The following is a 24,479-nucleotide window of genomic DNA, read 5'->3' on the forward strand; positions in this document are numbered from 1 at the left end:
TCAAAACAGTTCTCTGTTAAGATAACGAGGCCCAGAGAGGTTGAATCATTTGCTAGAGGCCACAATAGCTAATCAGTGATGGAGTTGAATTGCACCCAGGGTTCTTGCTGCCTGTGTCATAGGCAGAGGGGAAGAATGAGTTTCCATTACGCTGTGACTTGTTGATACCCATACATGAAGAACTGAGAACTCCAACCAGAAGTCCCAGAGCTCTCAGAGGAAACCCACACTGCCAAGAGCTGCCGTGTTTCCTTCTGGCCCAGCTGGCTGGCCGCTTTATTTTTTGTCATCCGTGTCTCTTCTTGAGGCAGCTTATCTAGTGAGAAAAATTGATGAATACTTTTCTGCATTGGTTAAGGGTTTATTCAGAGAGGAGGCTGGTGTCGGGGGCCTAATGAAACGTTGGATTATTTTCACCTGTTTGCTGGTGTTGGGGAGGAGATAGTTTCTCTGCCCTTCTAGGTTCTTCTTGCTGGTCTAAGAAATAAATTGATATGAGACAGATTAACAGGAGAAAATCAAACAAAGTTTAATGACATGTATATATGGGAGAGACCTAGGGAAACTGAGTAACTCACCAAAATGTCTGAAGCCCTCACCTTAAACACCACCATTAGCTAAAGACAGAAGAGGATGTTGGGGGTAGTGGTTTCGGACCTGGAGATGGAAAAGCAAATGTTTGGTAAACAAATGTTTACTGGGCCACACAGACATTGGGACACCAGGAGAAATTTTAACTAACAGACTTTGCTAGGTTCCTTCCTGTCTCCACATCTAGTTCATACAGTAGTTATGTATGGTGATAGCTCCCCCCATGCTCCAACAGGTCTTCTATCGACATTCTTTAGGCAGTTAAGGAGGTAAAAAGAAAGGTTTTCTTTTTTCTTTTTTTTTGAGTCTTTTGCGTCTTGTTTATTTTCAACTTGAAATAATCCACATGTCGAAGAGACATTTTTGGGGTGGCAATTTTACTCCCCTACACTGGTCAGCACTAAGTTTTACACTGTATATTCTTTGGAGAAGGTGGAGCCAGATAGAGGGAATGAGGGTGGAAGGGGTGCTGGCTGCCTGGGGCAGGTGGGATCTTATGGCTCGAGGTCTAGTCTGGGTTTTTTTGTGGGCCCAGCAACCCCATCTATCTGTCCATCAAAGATTTAGTGAGTGCCAGGCTTCCCTGGTGGCTCAGTGGTTAAGAATCCGCCTGCCAATGCAGGGGACACGGGTTTGAGCCCTGGTCTGGGAAGGTCCCACATGTCGCGGAGCAAGTAAGCCTGTGCGCCACAACTACTGAGCCTGGCTCTAGAGCCCGTGAGCCACAACTACTGAAGCCCGTGCGCCTAGAGCCCGTGCTCTGCAACAAGAGAAGCCACCACAATGAGAAGCCTGCGCACTGCAACGAAGAGTAGCCCCCGCTCGCTGCAACTAGAGAAAGCCCACGTGCAGCAATGAAGACCCAACGCAGCCAAAAATAATAAATAAATAAAAATAAAATTTATTGAGTGCCTTCATGAACAGGCACTGCCTTAAGGTGCTGGGGATTCAGCAGAGAAAAAGACAAACTCCCAGCCCACATAGAGCTTACGTTCTTATTGATGCCTCAGTAGATGTGCATTTGTGCCTTAATCAGACACCTGGTAGACTGACTCATGCTAACTTCCTAGGAGCTGACATAGAACTGGACATTGAATACTTACTTGACAGGGTGTGATTGACCTCTGCACTGATCAGAATACTTGGACCTGGGATCCTGGGGGCCTGAGAAGCTGGGTTAGTTATCAGGAAAGTGCTGGGCAAACTGATATCAGAGCACAGGGGCGTGGGTAATCCTGGTGCCCTAAGATAGTCCTGCACATGAATGTACCTTTGAGGGTGTCAATTAAAAACAAAAAAACAAAAAAACCCCAACAATGTAAGAGCTGTGAGTTCAGTTTTATAGTTTTATTTGGGGTTACTGAGGACTATAGCCTGGGAGATAGCCTCTCAGATATCTCTGAGGAACTGCTCCAAAGAGGTAAGGGGGATGGCCAGTATATATGTGAATTTGGAGGAAGGGTGTGTGCAATAAAGCACACATCTTTTTTTTAAAATTAATTAATTTATTTGTTATTATTTTTGGCTGTGTTGGGCTTCGTTGCTGTGCGTGGGCTTTCTCTAGTTGTGGTGAGTGGGGACTACTCTTCCTTGCAGTGTGTAGGCTTCTCATTGTGATGGCTTCTCTTGTTGTGGAGCACGGGCTCTAGGCACACAGGCTTCAGTAGTTACGGCACATGGGCTCAGTAGTTGTGGCTTGTGGGCTCTAGAGCACAGGCTCAGTAGTTGTGTTGCATGGGCTTAGCTGCTCCACGGCATGTGGGATCTTCCAGGGCCAGGGCTCAAACCCGTGTTGCCTGCATTGGCAGGCAGATTCTTAACCACTGTGCCACCAGGGAAGCCCTAAAGCACACATCTTGGTTGAAGGTAACTGCTAGTCACGGGGAATAGGTATCTCAGTTACTGACTTTAGTGCTTTTCTAAGTGTAGGAAGATGCAAGAGTCTGGTTTCATAAAGTTTTCTCCTGAAAACCTCTAACTACCTGGAGGCCTGTTCTGCCAGTTTTCACAGAGCACAGGTACCTTATCCCTGATCTTCCCCCTGAATTTTTTCCAAGGTGTGCTGTAGGTCAGTGACTGCAGTGGCTAATGACTGAATTCTTGTAGATCCAGGTGGCAAGCAACATTCACTTAGTTGGTGCTGGGCTGCAAGCCTTGTAGTTGCCCAGCCTCGAAGCTGAAGAAAGAGCCCAGAGACAGCAACAGAGACATCAACCAGTTATTGGATAAGGGATCTTACAAGTCTGCAGCAAAAGCTCCTGGAGTAACACCCCATCGTGAACGGCAGAGAGCAGGCAGAACATGGCAGGAATCTTTGCTACTTGTCGGGGAGAAGGGGCTACCATTTAAAGGGGGAACTGATGTCAGCTTGGCTCATCAGTTACCAGGGAAACCAGCACCTGGGGCAGGGGGCAAGCATGTAGGCAGTTACTGATTAAGTGCTATGATTAAGAGAATTGGATAGTCATGTGAGTGAAGCAGGGACTGGTTGAGCAGGGGCTGTACAGAGAGCAAGAAAACAGCCCTCTTGAATGGTCCAACCATATAGTTGGCAAGGGGAGGTTAAGTTTGTACCAGCCCAATGCCATCAGTTTCTTGTCCCTTTCTGAGCTCCATCCACATGTTTTTTTCAGAGAGGTTATTGGAGCTGCTCAAGATGCAGCTTTCATTTTTGTTTGTTTGTTTTTTGCGGTACGCGGGCCTCTCACTGTTGCGGCCTCTCCCATTGTGGAGCACAGGCTCCGGACACGCAGGCTCAGCGGCCATGGCTCACGGGCCTAGCCGCTCCGCGGCATGTGGGATCTTCCCGGGCCGGGGCACGAATCCGTGTCCCCTGCATCGGCAGGCGGACTCTCAACCACTGCACCACCAAGGAAGCCCAAGATGCAGCTTTCTTTTCCACCAATCCCCTTCATCACAACCATGGCCTGCACCTTGGTCCTCCTCATGGAGATGAGGTGGGGCTCCTAAATATCCTCAGCTGCTCACTTACGGACCATTTAGCACAGTGCTCCTAAACCTTGGCTGCCCCTTAGAAACTCCTGGAAAACCAATGCCTGGTGCCACTGTAGTCCACCCGTTCTGCAATGTTGTGGCATATCACAGGCAAGAATCACCTGGAGAGCTTAAAGAACCAGAGGTGCTGCATGGGAAAGGGCCTGGCCCTTTGTGTTTTTACCAGGTTCTCCAGGACATCCTGATGGCGCTCAAGGCCGAGATCACTGCACTAGGTGAGCTACATCTGAATCTCAGAGTGGGGCCCAGGTGATGTTTTTTTCAGATGATCATGATTTTTTCTTTTACTCTGTGAATGTGGTGAATTATATTATTTTTTTATTGTGGTAAGATGCACATATTTACCATTTTAACACTTTTTAAGTTTACAGTTCAGTGCCGTTGAATATATGCACAGTGTTGTGTAACTATCACCGCTGTCTATACCCAGAACTTTTCCATCATCCCCAACACAAACTCCCCATTACCCTCTGCCCCTCCAGCCCTTGGTAACCACCATTCTACTTTCTGTCTCTATGAATTTGCCTATTCCAGGTGCCTCATATAAGTGAAAGCATACAATATTTGTCTTTCTGTGTCTGGTTTCTTTCACTGAGCATAATGTTTTCAAGGTTCCTCCCCAGTTGATTTTAATGAGCAACCAAGATTGAGAAACCACTTGTCTGGCTCCACAGCCACTGCCACCCGTTAGTGTGTGCTGTTTCCCGCAAAGAGCTGCCCTTGGCCCTGGTTCCAGGCACCCTCCTATGGCAGTTTGCAATACCTGGTTCCTCTGGGAAAGATCCTGGACCCTGTTAACCACTCACTTCAGCAACTCCCCATCACTAGTGAGTATGAGGCACCTGTGTGCTGCTGTAAAAGCCCAAGCTTCTCTAATTACTACCTCGGTAACTTTGGGCAGCCATCAAAATCTGTGCCTCAGTTTCCTCATCTGTATGTTGGGAATATAGGATTATATATTATATAGGATTATAATGAGAATTAAATAAACTAATACATCTAAAGCACTTAGAAGAGTGCCTGGTAACAAGCACCTACCCATTAAGTGTGTGTTAGAGAGACAGCAGCTGATAAACAGAAGAGCACATGGTGGGGTGGGGGTGGGGTGATCTGGAGGATGGGGGGTGGGGAGGGGCTGTTGATGTTCACATTGCGCTACTGAATTCTGTCTATAGCTGTGTTGTTTTCTTGAACAAGTTATATCTGAGTTGGTTTTCTTGTCTGTAAAATGCTCATGAAAATATACCTCCTTGATTCTAAGTAACACTATTTACAAATTTTTTACATGTAAACTTCTCTGAAATGAACTGGGGGTGTGGTAAACAACTGATACCCCTCTGAGAAGCTGTCATTAAATGAATGGATGACCTGCTACTCCTGCATTTATGGTAATATTTACCCAACAAGGTTACTGCAGGGATTTAATGAGAGAGTGTATGTGAAAAATGCTTTGTAAACTGTAAAACATTATTCAGATGTGAGATAATGTTTTCAAAAATGGAAAAGAGTAATAATTTTGTGTAGAACAAACAGGATGTATTGTAAAGCACTTTGTGATTTGTTAGGTGTAGTATATCTTAAGGGGCATAGATGGGCCAAGTTTGGCTAGGTGATTTCCCCTGTGAGGTTTCTGTTGGTTCTTCTTCTCTTGAGCAGTGGTAGGGCACTAAAGTGATTTTCATTCTACAGCTGATTTTCTCATCTCACCTCTTACTTCTAGCAGGAGCGGGGCAAGCCTTAATTTGGCTGAGCTTTAGTTTTCTTATCTGTGATGAACTTGGCCATAAATCTTTCAGGTTGAACCATTCCATGGGGCTGTAGTACCATGTCTTGACTTTTAGTCCAAAGTGTGCTCCTGACTGGGGACCCTGGACAAATCTGTGCCTCAGTTTCCCCATCTATAAAATTGGGTTAGGCTACTTTTTTTTTTTTTTTTTTTTTTGCGGTATGCGGGCCTCTCACTGTTGTGGCCTCTCCCGTTGCGGAGCACAGGCTCCGGACGCGCAGGCTCAGCGGCCATGGCTCACGGGCCCAGCTGCTCCACGGCATGTGGGATCTTCCCGGACTGGGGCACGAACCCGTATCCCCTGCATCGGCAGGCGGACTCTCAACCACTGCACCACCAGGGAAGCCCTAGGCTACTTCTAATGGCCCTTCCAGCTTCACTCTTCCAGCATTCCCTAGGATTTCACAGCTGGGTCCCCATGTTCCTCACTGGAGGTCTGTGAGGAATACCTGATGATACTGGGGAGGCACATGTGCTGCTGCTTGGAGGGTTCCCTCTAATTGCCTTTGTCTGTCCTTTAGGGAACATCCCCGGCTCGGCCGTGCTGGTGTTTGACATCCATGTGATTGACTTTCACAACCCTTCAGACTCCATCAGCATCACCTCCCACTATAAGCCCCCCGACTGTTCAGTGCTGAGTAAGAAGGGGGATTACCTCAAGTATCACTACAACGCCTCGCTTCTGGATGGGACCCTGCTGGATTCCACGTAAGGGCAACCAGGGATCGGTGGGGTGTGAGCCTGGCAGATAACAGTCAGTGTTCCAACAATCCTCCTTTTCTTTTCATCAGATACTGGTTGAGAGCTTTTATCTTCATGCCCTTTGCGCTGAGTATCTCAAGTGTACATCGTTACTCTGGTGCATTGTTCCGAGAGTTCCCTATGAATGGTTTCATCCTGCACCCGTGAAACTGTCTTTCTGAAAAGCAGATCTCATCTTATCCTGCTGTCTTTAAAAATTAACCCACAGATAAAATCTAAACTCCAGAGTCTGGCACACCAGGCTCTCTTGTCAGCTCTGTTCTGCCTCGCCAGCCTCATCTTCTGCTGAGGCCCGTCTTCCGCCTCCCAGGGGTGCCATGTGCAGTGGTGCAGGATGTGCACTACTTACATCCTTCCTTCTGGCCAGCTTCTGCCTTGGCTTAAATGTATTCCCTTTTCTCAAAGTCTTTGCTTAATTCCTAGGAAGAATCAACTGCTCCCATTTCTGTAGTCTCATAGTCTCATGTTTTATGTATTACCTGCCTTTTAGTTATTTTTGTTTCTATCACTGTTGCTGGTCTGAAAACCTTAGACACCCAACATGTTTATTCATATTATTCCTTACACCTAGCCCAGAGCATAGCACAAAGGGAGTATTTTATAAATGTTAAGTGATTGAGATGAATCTGAAAATATATTACTAGGAACCAACAGTGTATACTAGTATCATACAGGTAAAAGGAGCTTTCCTTCTTACGTATCTGAATCTTCAGAGGTATCTATAAGTTAATACACTATTCTCTTCTTTGGGAAAGAAACATTTTTGGCCTTTCTTTTTTTTAAATTTTATTTAGTTTAGGCTGCATTGGGTCTTCGTTGCTGTGCACGGGCTTTCTCTAGTTGTGGTGAGCGGGGGCTACTCTTTGTTGCGGTGTGCTGGCTTATTGCGGTGGCTTCTCGTTGCGGAGCACAGGCTCTAGGCGCACGGGCTTCAGTAGTTGTGGCACACGGGCTCAGTAGTTGTGGCTTACGGGCTCTAGAGTGCAGGCGTAGCAGTTGTGGCACGCGGGCTTCAGTAGTTGTGGCGCACGGGCTTATTTGCTCCGTGGCATGGGGGATCTTCCTGGACCAGGGCTCAAACCCGTGTCCCCTGCATTGGCAGGCAGATTCTTAACCACTATGCTAACAGGGAAGTCCCTGTTTATTTGTTTATTTTTGGCTACATTGATTCTTCGTTGCTGCGCGTGGGTTTTCTCTAGTTGCGGCGAGCTGGGGCTAATCTTTGTTGCAGTGCGTGAGCTTCTCATTGTGGTGGCTTCTCTTGTTGTGGAGGACAGGCTCTAGGCATGTGGGCTTCAGTAGTTGTGGTACACGGGCTCAGTAGTTGTGGCTTGTGGGCTCTAGAGCACAGGCTCAGTAGCTATGGCACATGGGCTTAGTTGCCCTGCGGCATGTGGGATCTCCCCGGACCAGGGCTCGAACCCGTGTCCCCTGCATTGGCAGGCAGATTCTTAACCACGGTGCCATGCAGGGAAACCCTCAGTCTTTCTTTATGTCTCCATGTAAGTACACCCATTTTTGTATTGAGCCTGACTTAGATTCCCAAGTTTAGTCTTGAGGAGAAAGAAGGGCTTCATATAAATATGTGCTACTGCATTTATTCTAGATGGGGAGGGTCTTCTCTCCCTCTCACGCGTACCTCTGCCTTCTAGCTTCAGGTGACAGAGTGTGGCTGGGGAGAGCCAGCGTGGAGAGCCTGAGGCACATACTCCTCAGAGCATTCTCTCTGGTTCTATGAGATCCGGTATCCTCAGGCAGTTAACGTATTTCATGAGATCTAAAATGTGCTGGTTGTTAGAAGCATCATCTTATGTGTCTCAAGATAGTAAGAACACTGCCAAAAAATAATGAGATGATGTCAATTGTAGGATGTATCCCAAATCAAGAGATCTTAAAATGTGAAAAAAATATGCATTATAGAATCAAGGAAATATGTTCTAGGTTCTGGGGCCCAGATTTACAGGGACATGGCTTACAGCAAACCTCTTTGCACTGATGATTAGACAGTGAGGAAGAAGCATGGCTTGTAGTTGTTTTGGGATCAAGTGAGCTTATGCTCGGGAAAAGTAGGTTAGAACAGTCTATAAGGCCGATGGCTAGCTGTCATTGCTCTGGCCAACGTTCATATTCTTGTCTTGTGCTCCTATGGCCTTGGAAAGGGAAGTGGGGTTGGGAAGTGAACAAAGGAATTTCTTCTCTGGTGGGTTCAGGATACGCTTCTCACGTGGGGTGGGGAGAATCAGTCTTCCTGCTTCTAATGTGTGTTTGGCGGATGCACAATACTGTTACAGAGCCTCCGGGAGCCATGTGATGCTCCTTCCTCTTCTCAGAGACTCCATTCTGAACCACTTGAGTCATTTGTGGCACGTGTAAATCGATACGGAAGAGCAGTGTCTGGGCGTCCCTGCTGGTCTCCGCTGGTGGAAGCTTCAGAATAATGGGAAGTGTGGCAGGAGACTGCTTACCTGGGTGTGGGAGAGGAGCTCCTTCTGGAAGAGGGGATCTGGTCCCACCCCAAGCCCACATGGGCTCTGTCAACAACGAGGCAGGTGCTGCTGTGGTTGCTCGTTCATCAGCGCTAGGAGAATCCATGATGGAGAGGATAGAGGGGAATGTGGGTGAAGAGCCAGGGTGGGCAGCCTGCAGGCAGGAAGCAGGAAGCTTGCAATGAATGGGAAGCCGGGAATGCACAGAAGGAATGAGGAGAATGTCTGAGAGAAAAACTGCAAAATAAAAAAGAAAAAGAAAATGATGACTTGAGGAAAAAGAATTAGCAGGGTTTTCAGAGATGACACATGAAAACAAATTTCTTGCTTGGAGGATTTTTTTTTTTAATTTAATTTATTTATTTTTGGCTGTGTTGGGTCTTTGTTGCTGCACGCGGGCTTCCTCTAGTTGCGGTGAACAGGGGCTACTCTTCATTGCGGTGTGTGGGCTTCTCATTGCGGGGTTCTCTTGTGGAGCATGCATGGGCTCTAGGTGCACGGGCTCAGTAGTTGTGGCACACGGGCTTAGTTGCTCTGTGGCGTGTGGGGTCTTCCTGGACCAGGGCTCGAACCCGTGTCCCCTGCATTGGCAGGCGGATTCTTAACCACTGTGCCACCAGGGAAGCCCTTGGAGGATTTTTTTTTTTAATGTATGTTGAAACTGGCCTCAGAGAAGAGTAAACATTTGCTATTTGATAACTAAATGAGTTCTGAAATATTCTGTAAGACTTTGAAACCCAGTAGTCCCACGGGAAGTTCCCCACGGTCCCTGCAGAGAGGCAGTGTGAGGGTGCCTCTGTGCTGCTGACAAAGGAGGGATTGTGTGGGGGGCAGGACAGAGGACCCGCCTGCCCTCCCGCAGGCCTGGGGCCAAGGCATCCTGTGCCAGAATTGGCTTTGTTTCTGCTTCCTCCCAGGTAGGACAAATGCAAACGCGGTTTTAATTTGCTAGCTCCAGAGAACCAGCCTGGCCCTGGGAACCAGCTTGAGGAGGGAAGGAGGCTGAGGCCCTGCAGCCAGGGGAGGCTGGGAAGCCTGAGAAGGGGAGGTGACCAGGGGCAGTCCCTTCCCTGTTGTCACCACTTGGTGATGGACATCAAGGGGGCGCCAAGATATCCAGGAGGCTTTTCTTCCTTGCCATTGAAGAACATTCCCACTGTTTGCCTTTAGGATGTGATAGGAATGCCATCAATTTGGAAATAGATTTATTTTCAGTAGTGAATGAGGTGATTGAGCCAACTTTTATTTGTTCAGATTCCCCTGGGACCTTGGGCATCAAGGATAATTCACACCATGGCCCAAGTTCACAGTTATTTTTCTGGAGTCATAGGCTGTTACAGGCACACAGCACTTCACACTGTCAAGGCCATCCAGTTATTGAGCTCTTCATGCTTGCTCTCTGCCATGCCAAGCATATTATTTACTATTTGGAACCTGTGCAATAGCTGTTATTATCTCCATTTTATAGATGAGGAAAACTGAGAGATTATATTTCCTAGGGTCAAATTAAATTTGACCAGGATTCAAACTCAGGTCTTGCTGAATCCAAATCCCAGGATCTTAACTACATTATATATTTTTAAAAATTCTCATGAAAATTTCTGACTAGCTACAACACTGATTAAAACTTAGAGAAAAATTGCAAGATCAATACAAAGAACTTGCCCCCCACACCGAACCATTGGGGAGAAGGTTGCCACTATGATGTCTCTTCACCTCTGAAAACTTTAGTGTGTATTTCCAACAAAGGTGGACATTCTCCTACATAATTCAATTAAAATCAGGAAGTTAATGTTGATACATTACTTTTAATCCTCAGACCCCACTTAAGTTTTGCCAAATGTTCCAATAAGGTCTTTTAAAGCAAAAGGATCCATTCCAGTATGTCCACAACTCTCGAACTCTCGAACTCCTTTAGTCTTCCTTTGATTTTCACCTTGACACTTTTGAAGATTACAGGCTGGTTGTTTTGCAGAATGTCCCTCAATGTGGGCTTGTCTGATGTTTCCTTATGATTCCATAGGGGTTCTGTATCTTTGGCAGAAAGATCACAGAAGTGATATGTTCTTCTCAGGAGGATACTCTTAAGTACCAGTGGGTTCATGGTCTAACTGGGGACTTTTCTGTTTCATTTTTAGGTGGAACTTAGGTAAAACGTATAATATTGTTCTGGGATCTGGACAAGTTGTGTTGGGAATGGATATGGGTCTCAGAGAGATGTGCGTTGGAGAGAAACGGACTGTGATCATTCCACCCCACCTGGGCTATGGGGAGGCTGGTGTGGGTGAGTATGCAACAATGTTAAAAGGTGTTTAGGGCACATTCACCGTCTGTATTTTGTGCTTATTTAGAACCACAATATGCTTCTTCCATTTAAAACCCAAAGACTGGGACTTTTTTTTTTTCTAATTTATTTTTGGCTGTGTTGGGTCTTTGTTGCTGTGCGTGGGCTTTCTCTAGTTCCAGCGAGCGGGGGCTACTCTTCCTCGTTGCAGTGTGCGGGCTTCTCGTTGCCGTGGCTTCTCTTGTTGCGGAGCACGGGCTCTAGGCGCACGGGCTTCAGTAGTTGTGGCTCACGGGCTCTAGAGCGCAGGTTCAGTAGTTGTGGCGCACGGGCCTAGTTGCTCCGTGGCATGTGGGATCTTCCCGGACAAGGGCTCAAACCCGTGTCCCCTGCATTGGCAGGCGGATTCTTAACCACTGCGCCACCAGGGAAGCCCGGGGACTTTTATTTAAGTATTTAGCATTTTTGTTTCAAGACCCCGTGAATTCGGTGTTAGTGCCACGTTAATGGGATTAAGCAGGGGTTTCTGTGAAATAAACCTTGGATCTTCAAACCCACATGTGGGAAATGTCCCTGAAAGGGCTTGCCAGGTGATTTCTCTCAGGTGAGCCAGGTGCTTCCTTGGGGAACTGTTTCCCAGGACACTGGAATGCTGAATCTATAAGCTATCCAAGGAGATTTCCTTGTGGAAGAGATTTGTTTCAAGTTCTGGAAATACTGGCGTTACGTTGCCCTCACAGCTGTTTACTTCATGATTTTGGCCAAAATGAGCCCTCCTCATGGGGGTGGGTGGGAACCCCTTCTTTTTCAGTTTTTATGCCCCTACTGTCTGGAGATGGAGAGATGGGAAGTGCTAACTTACAGAAGTGATAGGCACTTTGGATTTTCTTTTTCAAAATTTTTAAGTAATTGTAAAAGATACTCTCTGCTAATGCCCCCAGTCAGAGAAGAAACACTTTAAAAAATATGTTGTATATCCTGTACGACCATGCTCCTATGATATAGATTATAGTTATAATGTATAATTTAAAATAATGCACATTTATTTACTTATAGTCACATACTTATAAGTTCTTTTGGGCCCATACTATATATACTGTTCTAGAATTTGTGTTTAAAAATCATATCCTGGATCATGATTTTAAGGCATACTGTATTATTCTTAAAGTTCAGCGGTAAGATTTATTCAAAAGTTCAAGCACCATTGTAGTTTCTGCGGCTTTTAAACTTTTTTCACCAAGACACAGTAAGAATTACATTTTATCTCCCGATCTGTGTTACACATAAGCATGCAATTTTACCTAATATACATATCCATTTAATTTCATATATAAAATTAAAACTAAGTTTCATAAAACAATACCTATCCTTTCTATGTGCAATGTGCTCTGATTTTATTCTATCCCTTAATTTAAAAAAATATTGGTCACCATTCTCTAAACTGATTTTGAGACTCACTACCCAGTTTGGAAAAACCACTCACTGATTGATGCTGAACTTTCTTGCTTTCGCAAGAGATGCCTCTATCCATGAGGCAGCTAGAACCGGGGTGGCCAGGGGGGGTATGAGAGGGGCATGCCCTCCGCCTTGTCACTAACGCCCCCTCCTCCCGTTGCTGCGGCAGATGGAGAAGTGCCCGGCAGTGCTGTGTTGGTGTTTGACATCGAGCTGCTGGAGCTCGTGGCCGGCCTGCCGGAGGGGTACATGTTCATATGGAACGGTGAGGTGTCAGCCAACCTCTTTGAAGAAATTGACAAGGACGGCAATGGAGAAGTCTTCCTGGAAGAGGTAACTGACCTTTTTGAAGGGAAGTGGGACCCAAGGAGCTCAGGGAGCCTCACTGGGCCGGGGTACCCATCCTGAATGTGAAGCCTCTCAGAGTGAGGACAGCTGTGCTTGCTTGTGATGGTGGTAATCTTCATGCTCATGTACCAAGCACTTGCACACACAGTCTCTAAGTTGAGCTCACAATTCCTCTTTGAAGAAACCAAGGCCCTTTAGTAAACTAGCAGGTGGAGCCATTCTGGCCTAAGGATTAGAACAGTCACTAGCTGGGGAAGGGGGCAAGCATGTTCTTGTGAGTAGGGTGTAGGTGAAGCAGAGACTAGTCAAACGGGGGATGTACAAAGACAAGAGAACAGCCATCTTGAGTGGCCTGACCATACATCCCCCTATTTCCAAAGTCTTTGCAGTGGCCCACAAAGGCCCTCCACTACCTGCTCGCCGTAACCTCCTCTCCAACGAGTCTCCCTTTGCTGTCCTGTAAACACACCGGGCATGTGTCCACCCCGGGCCTTTTTACCAGCTGTTCTCGGCTCAGAAGACACTTCCCCTAGATAACTGTTGGGCTTGTTCCTTCACTTCCTTCAAACCTTTGCACAAGACTCTCTTTTAGCATTAGGGTTTTACCCTAACCACCAAATGGATACTTCAACCCGTTCCCCTAACTGCACTCTGGATCTTCCTTACTTGGCTCTACTTTTTCATTTTTCTGGAGCATTTTACTTTCTAAGTTAACACGTAGTTTACTTACTTTTTAAATGTTCCTTTTTAATCATGTATCTTGTCCACTAGCATATGCTAGAATTGCAAGGGCAGGATGTTTTGCTTGCTTATTGATATATCTCCAGGGTCTAGGATGGTGCTTAGCACACAGTAGACAATAAGTTTTTATTGTATGAATGAATGAATGAATGAATGCTTAAAGGCGAGGGTGGTTAGGGGATTGGCCTTTGGTGGAAAACTAAGTGTTGATTTTGGGAAAACGGATAGTTCCAGTGGCTGCTCTGTATTGGCTGCCTGGGACCTAAGGGCTCCTGGAGTCATTTTGGCAGGGGTTTTTTAACCTGCATCTGGAGGAAAAAACCCGAGTCGTGTAGCTCAGAAGATTTTGTCTGTTCTGCTGGCTCAGACTCAAATTCCAGCCCCATCGCCCTTGGGCTGCTCTGTTCAGGCTCCAGCTTGGTATTCTCAGCTGCTGTATCTCATGGTCTGTCCTGCCCCTTTCTCTCCAGTTCTCAGAGTACATTCATGCCCAGGTGGCATCTGGCAAAGGGAAACTTGCCCCTGGATTCGATGCTGAGATGATTGTGAAGAATATGTTCGCCAACCAGGACCGGAATGGAGACGGGAAGGTCACGGTTGAGGAATTTAAACTCAAAGACCAGGAGGCAAAACACGACGAACTCTAAACCTGATATGAGCCACTTGTGTGATGCCAAGCCCCCTGTTGTGGCAGAATGTGCAGTGAGGGTGCGAGGTTCTCTCAGAAGGGGAATCGTCAGCAAGTAGTAGGTGGGTCATATGGTACCTGGGACATACATCGGGGTGGGTTGATACACATGGTGAGAATTTTAGGCTGATGCTGGTGATACTAAAAAAATCAGTGCGGGTGCCTTAGCATGGGTTGTATAGAATATTGAAAATGCTGCATTGTCAGCAGTTGTTTTGTGAGCCTTCTGGGTAGTTTTGTTATTAAAGGAAAATAGTGTCATACAGAAGTTATAATCATCTTGGAGGGAACAGAAGAAAACGTGTCTAGGATATTTACATAAAGAGGATTAAAAATGTTTTTAACTTGCTGGTGTTTTAAAATTATTCTCCAGATGGCTAGAAGAAACAGAGGGCATGCCCCAGCAGGATTCCCAGACAGGCCCAGAAAAGTTTTCCCAGTGGCCCGTATGGGCCCTGGTAATGCCCAACCTCCACCATGCCTCTACTCTCACACTCACACAGACACACACAGACACACACACACAGGTGTGCTCTTCTAGTTAATCATACCCCACCTCACTGTGGTCCTCCTATTGGCTAGGTAACTTGGAGGTTAAAAAAGAAAATCAGTGGACCAAACAAAAGGCATCTTGGACCATGAGTAGAGAATTTGATTCTGCATTTGTCACATAAGATTATCTTCTTCACTCTTGCTTATTCCCATCACTCTATCCCATAGTACCCTCTCTTCTCACCCTGAATCCTTTGATCAGATATAGATACACGTAGGGCTGGTGGCTAAGCCTAGCTCCAGAGTATCTCACTGTGGCCAAGATGGAAATGTCATCCCAACAGGTGAGCATAGACAAAGTGACATATTTCTGCCTCTCATTCGTGTCCTAGAGAGGGAGGTGCCCTAAGGCCTGGGAGCCTCTCTCTGCATAGGAGAAGGACACTGTACCTGCTGGCCTGTCCCCACGTTACAAAGTAACCACCTTGCTGCCTCATGTCCTCTGTTCCCAAGTGGTGGTGGCACTCAACCTGCAGTAACCAATGATTTTCCTTTTGAAACAGCTTTGTTTTACTAATTTAAACTATTTTGTACTGATGTAGCCCTGAGATAGATAGTTCCTGAAAATACTGTGCACTCATTCAATGGAATAAATGTTGGAAGATGACTTTTTCATAAGTAAAATATTGAATTATATCATCAGGTTTTGTGGTGTTTTATTTGAAGTCTCATTTTTCCCATGAGAATACACCATGCCATCAGAATCCCCCTGATAAAAACTCAGCAGGACTGAACTGGAAGAAGTGGAAGATTGCCGTACGGTATATAGGGGATGTATCAGTCAGAGTCCTGGCTGCAAACATACCCTTATGTGGGACTTCTGAAGAGAAGCTAATGAAAGTACTCTTTACAGAAGCGTGGGCAGGGCTCAGGGGGCCCAGGAAGGATGTCGAGGTACCCATGACCGCTGTTGGCCAATGATAGTAGGAAGCTGTTCCACCCCTGGGCCTGAAGGGTCCAGGGGAGCCTGGGTGGGGCTGCCTGGTAGGAGCGTGTGGAGGGACGCAGCCACTCCCAGAGCTGTGGCTGGCAGTGGAGAGTACTGAGGGAGGAAACACCCATCCTCTCTGTCCTGCCACTGGCTCCCATTAGCCGAAGCCAACCCGAAGCCAGAGGGCAAGGAGCTCAGGGGCTGGTGTTCTCAGGGATCAGTGTTTTGGGGCGCAGAGGAAGGTGGAGAATGACTGGTTGGGGTTGGGTTGGGAGCAAATGGAGAATAACTGGCACATGTATAGGGAAAAAACTATATATATATATATGGCTTTTTTTTTTTTTTTTTTTTTTTGCGGTACACGGGCCTTTCACTGTTGTGGCCTCTCCCGTTGCGGAGCACAGGCTCTGGACACGCAGGCTCAGCGGCCATGGCTCACGGGCCCAGCCGCTCTGCGGCATGTGGGATCTTCCCGGACCGGGGCACAAACCCGTGTCCCCTGCATCGGCAGGCGGACTCTCAAGCACTGTGCCACCAGGGAAGCCCATATATGGCTTTTTAAAGAGCAAATCTTCTGGTTTACGCTTTGCAGAAGCAACTTCAGGGACTCTGTGTGCTTTTGGGAGGGGAAGGAGGTGCCCATGGCCTTCCTGGCTGTTCCCTAACCCTCTTCTATGGTGCACACAGTCACTCAGCCTTTTCATTTAACAGAATTCCTTAAGTGCACTACATACGTTTATGATCTGCTAAACTGAACTGTTCTTTGGAATGCAATTGACCTGTAGCACTTCATTACGCTTACGTATCTTCATGAAGATAAACATTCTGTGCTTGTTCTCTACCCTAGATCTTTAGATGGTCCTGTTTGAATTTCTTCACTGGCTGTTTTCTATAGTGGTGGAGACAGGTTGGCTGAATAAAAAATAAGTTTCTCTGGGGAAATTAAGGACTGTGGGCCTTAGAGCTTCAAGAATGGAGGGAAACTTTAGCTTGTATTTGTTTTTGTATTTAAACTGCCTACCTGACTGCTGAGCTGGAACACTGGTCTTTTCTGGCCTTCAGACTCAGACTGAAGTCTTGGCTCTTCTTGGGTCTCTGTCCTGCAGGCTTTTGTTGTTCAGCTTTACTGAGGTATAATTAACAAAACTGTAAGACATTTCAAGTGTATGTGATGATTTGACATAAATGTACATTGTGAAAGGATTCCCCCATCTACTTAAATTAACATATACATCACCCATCACCTCTCTTTTGAGAACGTTTAAGTTCTACTCTTAGCAAATTTCAGCTATATGATAGCGTTATCAGCTGTAGTCACCATGTTATATATCAGATCCACAGACCTTATTTATCTTACAGCTGAAAGTTTGTATCTTTTTTTGTATTTCCCCCACCCTCTAGGCCCTGGTAACCACTTTTTTACTGTTTCTATAACTTCAACTTACTATTTTTTGATTCCACATATAAGTGATACCATGCAGTATTTATCTTTCTAAACCTTTGGCTTATTGAGTGCTGCCTGGCACTTCCATTCTTTCCGTTGCTAAGGGAACGTATGCATTTTGTTAGGGAAGTTGGCCCGACTGCAAGATTATACATAAGCACTTTAATATCTTAGGTTTCTAGGAACAGAGTTGCTTTCTTTGAAGGCTTCTTCCCTTGGATATCTTAGGGTCCGGAGTCTTTTTATAAAATAAGAATACTGCTCTCAATTATTTATTGCTAGTTGCAGATATTATTAAAATAGTGTTTGATTCTGTGTGGTCATCCTTAATGTTGGAATTTCAATAGGTCAGGGGAATTCCTTCCAGCTTACAGTGGCCATATTTAAATCTCATTGAAATGCAGACAACATCCAGATCTATAGTTCCCCAAATTTCTCCTCTGAGCTCTGCCTATGGTATCTTCTCCTGTATATCTCACAGGCATCTCAAACTGTGTGTTCAAAATAGAATGTATATTCCCACTCCCTTCCCAGCACCTTCCATCCAAGCCTGTTCTCCTCTCTCATTCTTCTCTTGTTCCCATTTGCTCAAACCAGACACCTGGGGTCACCCTATTCTCTCACGCCACATGTTTAATCCAACAGCAAGTTTTGCCATTTCTGAACTGGTAATGGCTAGAAGATGCTGTAGAGACTGCTCTCATGGCTTTCATTTTAAAGGGAGGTGACTGACCTATAGTCTTAGTAAAGGACTGAGCAATGACTAGAATGCAGGTCATAACTTTAGTATTCTTTACACTTACACCATGCAGTGTGCTTATTTGTGGAAGCATATTATAAATCCTTTGGAAAATAGCCAATATGGCAAGCTCTAATAGCAAATACAGGAGTAAAGAGCTCTCATTAGATAAGGATTCCCAACTTTTTCTATGTGAAAAAGTCCTCCAGGTAATTGATACTCCCATGCCATGCTATCTGCTTTAAAGCAAGAAGCTTGGTTTTGAGTTCCATTCTGGAAATACCCAAGCAGGGAACAGTCTACTTTGTGCCACCGAGTACTTCGTTTCACTGTTTATTATAAAAAGGAGAAGTAGTGATGGAAGATAAGGATGGGCTGCAGGAAAAAGGTTTGCATCACAAGACCTTGCCTCCCTACCATATTCGACTGGACTAGAGATTACTGACCACACTAGATGTCCAGAACCAGCTGGATCATGCTTTGTCTGTATCACAGCTCACATGCTAAGAAAACCAATTAGTTGCTCATAGACTCTGCAGTTCAAGGGCTAGAAGTCAGGGTCAAATTTATCACAATGGTAGGTTTCCCTGGTGGCGCAGTGGTTAAGAATCTGCCTGCCAATGCAGGGGACATGGGTTCAAGCCCTGGTCCGAGAAGATCCCACATGCTGTGGAGCAACGAAGTCCGTGTGCCACAACTACTGAGCCTGCGCTCTACAGCCCATGAGCCACAACTACTGAAGCCTGCGCGCCTACAGCCCGTGCTCCACAACAAGAGAAGCCACTGCAATGAGAAGCCCGTGCACCGCAACAAAGAGTAACCACTGCTCATCGCAACTAGAGAAAGCCTGCATGCAGCAACGAAGATCCAACACAGCCAAAAATAAATAAATAAAATAGATAAATTTATTTTAAAAAAATTTATCACAATGGCAAGTCTAAGCCTTGTGTAAACCATTATGGTGCAGCCAAAACTCAGAATCAGAAGTCAGACTGCATAGAGGAATGTCAGTTCCTAACCCTGAAGTACTCTGTTTTAGTCATCATGAGACCCAGCTATATTTTGTTTTATGCCTATGGCTCTTTCTGAAACGCTTAGACTTTCAATATAGTACCTTCTTTTACTAATATTTTCAATGGGGGAAAACAATTTTCCTAGGCCCCAGTATTTTCTGAAGGACAGATTAAATTTTCTCTGCAAAAATCTTTTTATTTTTATCGTGTGTAAATCTGAAAATAATCTAAATAGCCACTATGACAAGGACATTAGGATTCATACATCACACACAAAAACATGGCAGGTTTGGGCCTCCCTGGTGGCGCAAGTGGTTGAGAGTCCGCCTGCCGATGCAGGGGATACGGGTTCGTGCCCCGGTCTGGGAGGATCCCATATGCCGCGGAGCGGCTGGGCCCGTGAGCCATGGCCGCTGAGCCTGCGCGTCCGGAGCCTGCGCGTCCGGAGCCTGTGCTCCGCAACGGGGGAGGCCACAACAGTGAGAGGCCCGCATACCGCAAAAAAAAAAAAAAAAACAAAACAAAAAAAAACATGGCAGGTTTTGTTGAATGAATAATAATAGTTTTGACAGAATTAAAAAGGCTTTTCATTTCATTTTTATCATCAGTGCTTCAATATAGAACATTTTGTAATGATTAGTGGCATGTAGATACCAATAGATTTTTTTTCAAACATCAACTGCCAATATTTTTTGGTAAATATCGATTTTCACCAAACAAAATAACCAAACATAACACAATTTTAGGAGATGGTTAATACCATCAGCATAATTCACCCAAATTATAAAAATGACAACACTTAAAGTCATGCAAATTATTTCACCATTTCATAAAACTTTTTAAACGTCTACAAACTTTCCCAATGTAAAAAGACTTCTCAAAAATGTCATAATAACATTAAGCTACAAAATTCACTATGGAAATGTAGGGAGTTATTCTTCAAATTTTTGCTCTAAGTTTTTTTTTAATCTGTTAAAAAATATAGTGAGGAGTGTGTTGAGAGAGCTGGAGAAAAAGGAGCTTCCAGTTGATGGATTCAATAAATCTGAAAATACTTCAATAATATAGAGGAAAAACTTCAAGATCAAGAACATATAAATAAAATCTTTAACAAGATGAACAGATGAGCAGCTCTTGCATCAATTGCACCCACAGGTGAGAGGTCTTCTTGAAGAATGCTTGTTTATAGAATCTTCTGTAAGATAGAGTTGGCTACATCCAATGATTCATCTTTTACTAGAACAATATCATAAGAGTCCATGTACTTTTCTAAAAGCTCATCCACCTAATCAACAACCAAAAAAATCACAAAAATTAAATTAATATGCAGGGAGGGAGAAGTAAATAATCTCAGTATAAATCTCACTGCTATGTTAAATCTTTTGGGTAAAATGTTGTAAATTAATTTGCTTTCATAAAACCTTTGAAATGAAGAAATATTTTCAAAATTTTAAAATTCATTGACATAGGAAGTTTCCCATATGGTGGCTTTTCTTCTGAAATGATTTCTCTCTAGCCCAGTCGTTCTCAACTGGGGAGGTAGTGCCCAAGGAACATTTGGCAATGTCTAGAGACATTTTTGATTCTCAACTAGGGAATTATATGGGCTTCTAGTGGGGAGAGGCCAGAGACGCCTCATTTAGAATGTACACTCTCCCTCCCCGCCAATACCTATAGCATGCATATGTGCATACCAACTCCTTTAATCATCACCAAAGTAAAGGGATAAACAGAAATAAAAATGTCTCTAAAATAACTGGGGCTTCTCTGGTGGTGCAGTGGTTAAGAATCCGCCTGCCAACGCAGGGGACATGGTTTTGGGCCCTGGTCTGGGAGGATCCCACGTGCCGTGGAGCAACTAGGTCTGTGCGCCATAACTACTGAGCCTGCAAGCCACAACTACTGAGCCCACGTGCCACGGCTGCTGAAGTCTGCGCGCCTGGAGCCTGTGCTCCACAACAAGAGAAGCCACTGCAATGAGAGCCCCGTGCAGTGCAACAGGAAGTGGCCCCCGCTTGCAGAACTAGAGGGCCCATGTGCAGCAACGAGGGCCCAGCGCAGCCAAAAGTAAATAAATTAAATAAATAAATTAAAAAAAGAAAAAGTCTCTAAAATAACTACTTTCTCAGGCACCTTTGATAACAGTTTTCTATAAAGTTTCATCCTAATTTTTTTTTCTAAAGAAAATTAAATGACATCTATATACTTACTCTATCATTTAGATATCCAATTTTCAGAATGTGGTCAACATTGGCTACTCCATCTGCCATTTTTAAGTCCCCTTGGGAGTCTCCCAGCAGAATTATGTTGCTATTGTTTTTTAGTTGATTGAAATATTCCGTATTCTTCAAGGATCCATCATGTTTGTTAAACACATGAATTAGTTCTCCTTTAAATCCTCTGAGCAGCCCCTGTTAAAAATATAAATCCTCTGAAACAATAGGTTCTGCAAGTTCTACTTGTTGTATTTTTACATTCATGATAGGTAAGAAGGGCTCTGAGAAGTTAATGACTTCCTAGAGACCACTTTAAATACATTGAAAACCACTGAAAAACCATTGAAAACCACTGAAAGCACAATGCTTTGAAAACCCAATTTTTACTTTTCATTTGTTTCCCAACCAAAAGGTCTCATTTTATGTATATCATAATATATTGTCTTTCTTAGAACTCATTCAAATAATGTCAGTTCTAATTCATTTTTTCCCCATCTATGGATATTAAGTGTTCAGAATTGCTGCATTAAATTACTTTAAAAGAAGTTTTACTAATTTTATTATTAGTCTGCAGCTTCAGAAACAGAAGAAGGGTATATTATTTTTTTTTTTGGTATATATTTTTAAAACATGGATGTAGATATAACCCTGGGAGAGATGATGATTTCCAGAGGAAGCCTATCAACTTGGCCTAATTTAATGAATATACATTAAATAGTAAATTAAAATGCATTTACACGATTAAAATATTTTCTGATACTAAAATTAATCATGAAGAATGATTTGCTATTCTTACATTGTCATCAAAATCCATGAAGTTGGACACTACTTTGACATTTGGATAATAAACACCATTTTGACGGATAACCTCCTCTAGTATATCACCGATACCAGCTGAGAATATGAACACAGGAATACTGTATTGTTGCAGCTTATCAAAGAAATTCTCATATCCGTCCCTGTAAGATGGAGGTAAGAAGTGAGTGTTAAAGAGCAAGGCATATCTCCTTTTCGCCTAGAAGTTATAAAAGCTAAATATTTCTAGTTGATTCTATGGCTCATTTATCTTCTCATTTCAAAATACTGCCCAAGAGGGCTGTTACTGTTGTCTAGGACACTACTGAAAGTTTTTCAAACTGGTTAGCTTTTTAGCCTCCTTTCAATAAATTCTAACAGTACAAATTAGATGATTTTTAGACTTGCACTGAATATGGATATAAACCTACAGTTCAGAATGTATATCATTTTACAGCAAATAATTGAAGCGCACCTTGAAAAACCCATAAAAGGTGAGCTGGAGGACCTCCTGCTTGTCATCGTGCTCATCTACTCCTTATTGTAAGGAAAGCAGAGCGGTGTATTCTCTTTACAGCTGGCATCTCTCTTACCTAAGATCTGGCAGCCACAGGTAATGTCTTGATCTTAAAATCAAAACTCATTTTACTATTAATGGACTACAGGTTAAGCTGCCTCAAAGGAATGAAATACTTACTAGCTGTCCTCACACTCTTTCTGACAATTTAATGCTTTGCTCCTTAGAAGCAGATTACCTTAAAATGTAGCATCATCAAAAAAAAAGACAAAAAAAGAAATAGCATCATCATATTCACCTAATGAATTGAAAAATTTAAGAGGTGGTAAACAGTACTGAAAATAAGCTGAAAAATGTTTATAGGGCTTTCCTGGTGGCACAGTGGTTGAGAGTCCGCCTGCCGATGCTGGGGACGCGGGTTCGTGCCCCGGTCCGGGAAGATCCCACATGCCGTGGAGCGGCTAGGCCTGTGAGCCATGGCCGCTGGGCCTGCGTGTCCGGAGCCTGTGCTCCGCAACGGGAGAGGCCACAACAGTGAAAGGCCCACGTACCACAAAAAAAAAAAAAAAAAAGTTTATATATTATAATTCATATATTACAAATATTTTTATTATCTGCTAAAACATATTCGCCTTTCCTAGAGATAGTAGTTTTCAAGGGGAGTTTGAGAATTCAGAAGGCAGATCATGTAACAGAAACAGACTTATGAGCTTAAAATCCTTTTCAAGTTGATTTATAAACATTCCTTTCATATTTCATCTTTCAAAAGTATTTTGCTAAAATATTTCAAAATGGTCTTGGTTTCATAAATTTTTAAGTTAGTCTTGAAATTATCTAATATGTCATTCTACATTCCTTATCTTACCACTGTTTTATGATAGGTGGCATATTTTGGATATGTTTTTATATGTGATATTTTATAGATTATTTTAATAAAAAAACACACTTGAATACATATATAACAACAGTTCAAGTCCGTAGACTATTAACAACAAAAAAGCACCTGAGAAACTTACTTGAGCATAATGTCAGATTCTTCCACAATTTCTCTAAGTTTGGCTTTTGGTAAAGCCTGTTCAACAAGCAAACCATGTGATTTAGTATACCTGGAAAGTATAAAGAGAATATCAATTAAAGCAAATTAAGACTATTATCTTTATTAAAAAGCATTCTTCAGTATGAGAAAATGAGTATTTCATTCATCATAATTTTGAATTTAAATTTTAGAGATTTAAATTCATCACTAATGAATGTATACCCCGTGTGTCTCAAAATGTGATATGCATGTTCTTACTGTACTTCCCAGTTCTCAAAGTCTGGTTTAATTTAAATGTGTTAATAAGATAATGAAAGGATACAAGGTGTAACTCTTTCCTCAGTCTACAGATAAAACTGAATTGAAGCTAGGGAGGCACAATCATTTCTCTGATTGCAGTGAGAATTAGAGCTAAGCCATTTTTTCCCACCTGTTTGTGGTCTGAATTTTCATGAAGAGCCGAAGTACTGAGGATGTTGCCTAGTGAGCCAGAGAAAATCCTTGCTATGGAAATTTTTAAATATAGGTGCTTTGTAATTACATAAAACCACCTATAATTATAGCATCTCAGTATAATAGGCCTTTAGAACCTCTCTAGCTGATATCTAAAAATCCACCTATAATATTCCTAAGTGACCCTCCTCTCTGAGTCAGCTCCCATCATGCTAGTGAGCTCATTCTCCCAGGGAAGTTTATACCATTGCTAGAAAATTCTAATTGCTGGACAGTCCTTTCTTTTATCATGTTGAAATCAGTTGGCTTAAGCCTTCCTAGTTCTGTTTCGAGAGGCATGTGGAATAAGTCTAACCTCTTTTCAGTGTTTCATACCATAAACGCTAATTAAGTGTGCAACGTATTCAGGTTAGGTAATGGGATAATGAAAACCAGTAACATCATTCCTAGTCTCTTGAGACTATAACCACAAGTTGTTGCTTCTCAAATCAAAGCATCCTCTCTATGCCTTGAAATTTTCCTCAAATGGGATGGCTCCAATTCCTGTGATTATCTTAGTGGACTCCTTTGACACACACTAAGTTTGTCAACATCTCTCTTAATAGCATTCTCCCAGGACTCAACACA

At 43.7% G+C, this 24,479-nt stretch overlaps 2 protein-coding genes across 4 annotated transcripts in view; one reads left to right on the forward strand and one right to left on the reverse strand.

The window, feature by feature from the left end:
• The window catches only part of FKBP9 (FKBP prolyl isomerase 9), a 48,498-nt gene extending 33,154 nt beyond the window's left edge, over positions 1–15,344 (forward strand). Inside the window, exons 7-10 of the mRNA XM_060107559.1 lie at positions 5,914–6,100; positions 10,779–10,924; positions 12,549–12,712; positions 13,939–15,344. Coding sequence (XP_059963542.1) covers positions 5,914–6,100; positions 10,779–10,924; positions 12,549–12,712; positions 13,939–14,115 — 674 coding nt within the window. The 3' untranslated portion in view covers positions 14,116–15,344. The remainder of the gene's footprint in view (positions 1–5,913; positions 6,101–10,778; positions 10,925–12,548; positions 12,713–13,938) is intronic.
• A 3,412-nt stretch (positions 15,345–18,756) lies between these two features.
• The window catches only part of NT5C3A (5'-nucleotidase, cytosolic IIIA), a 42,800-nt gene continuing 37,077 nt past the window's right edge, over positions 18,757–24,479 (reverse strand). For all 3 annotated transcript variants that reach the window (XM_060107864.1, XM_060107865.1, XM_060107866.1), the window contains 4 exons: positions 23,380–23,469; positions 21,848–22,010; positions 21,046–21,246; positions 18,757–20,120 (listed from right to left, as the gene is read on the reverse strand). In XM_060107864.1, coding sequence (XP_059963847.1) covers positions 20,019–20,120; positions 21,046–21,246; positions 21,848–22,010; positions 23,380–23,469 — 556 coding nt within the window. In that variant the 3' untranslated portion in view covers positions 18,757–20,018. The remainder of the gene's footprint in view (positions 20,121–21,045; positions 21,247–21,847; positions 22,011–23,379; positions 23,470–24,479) is intronic.

This window comes from Mesoplodon densirostris, chromosome 9 (genome assembly GCF_025265405.1).
Source record: "Mesoplodon densirostris isolate mMesDen1 chromosome 9, mMesDen1 primary haplotype, whole genome shotgun sequence".
NCBI lineage: Eukaryota > Metazoa > Chordata > Mammalia > Artiodactyla > Ziphiidae > Mesoplodon > Mesoplodon densirostris.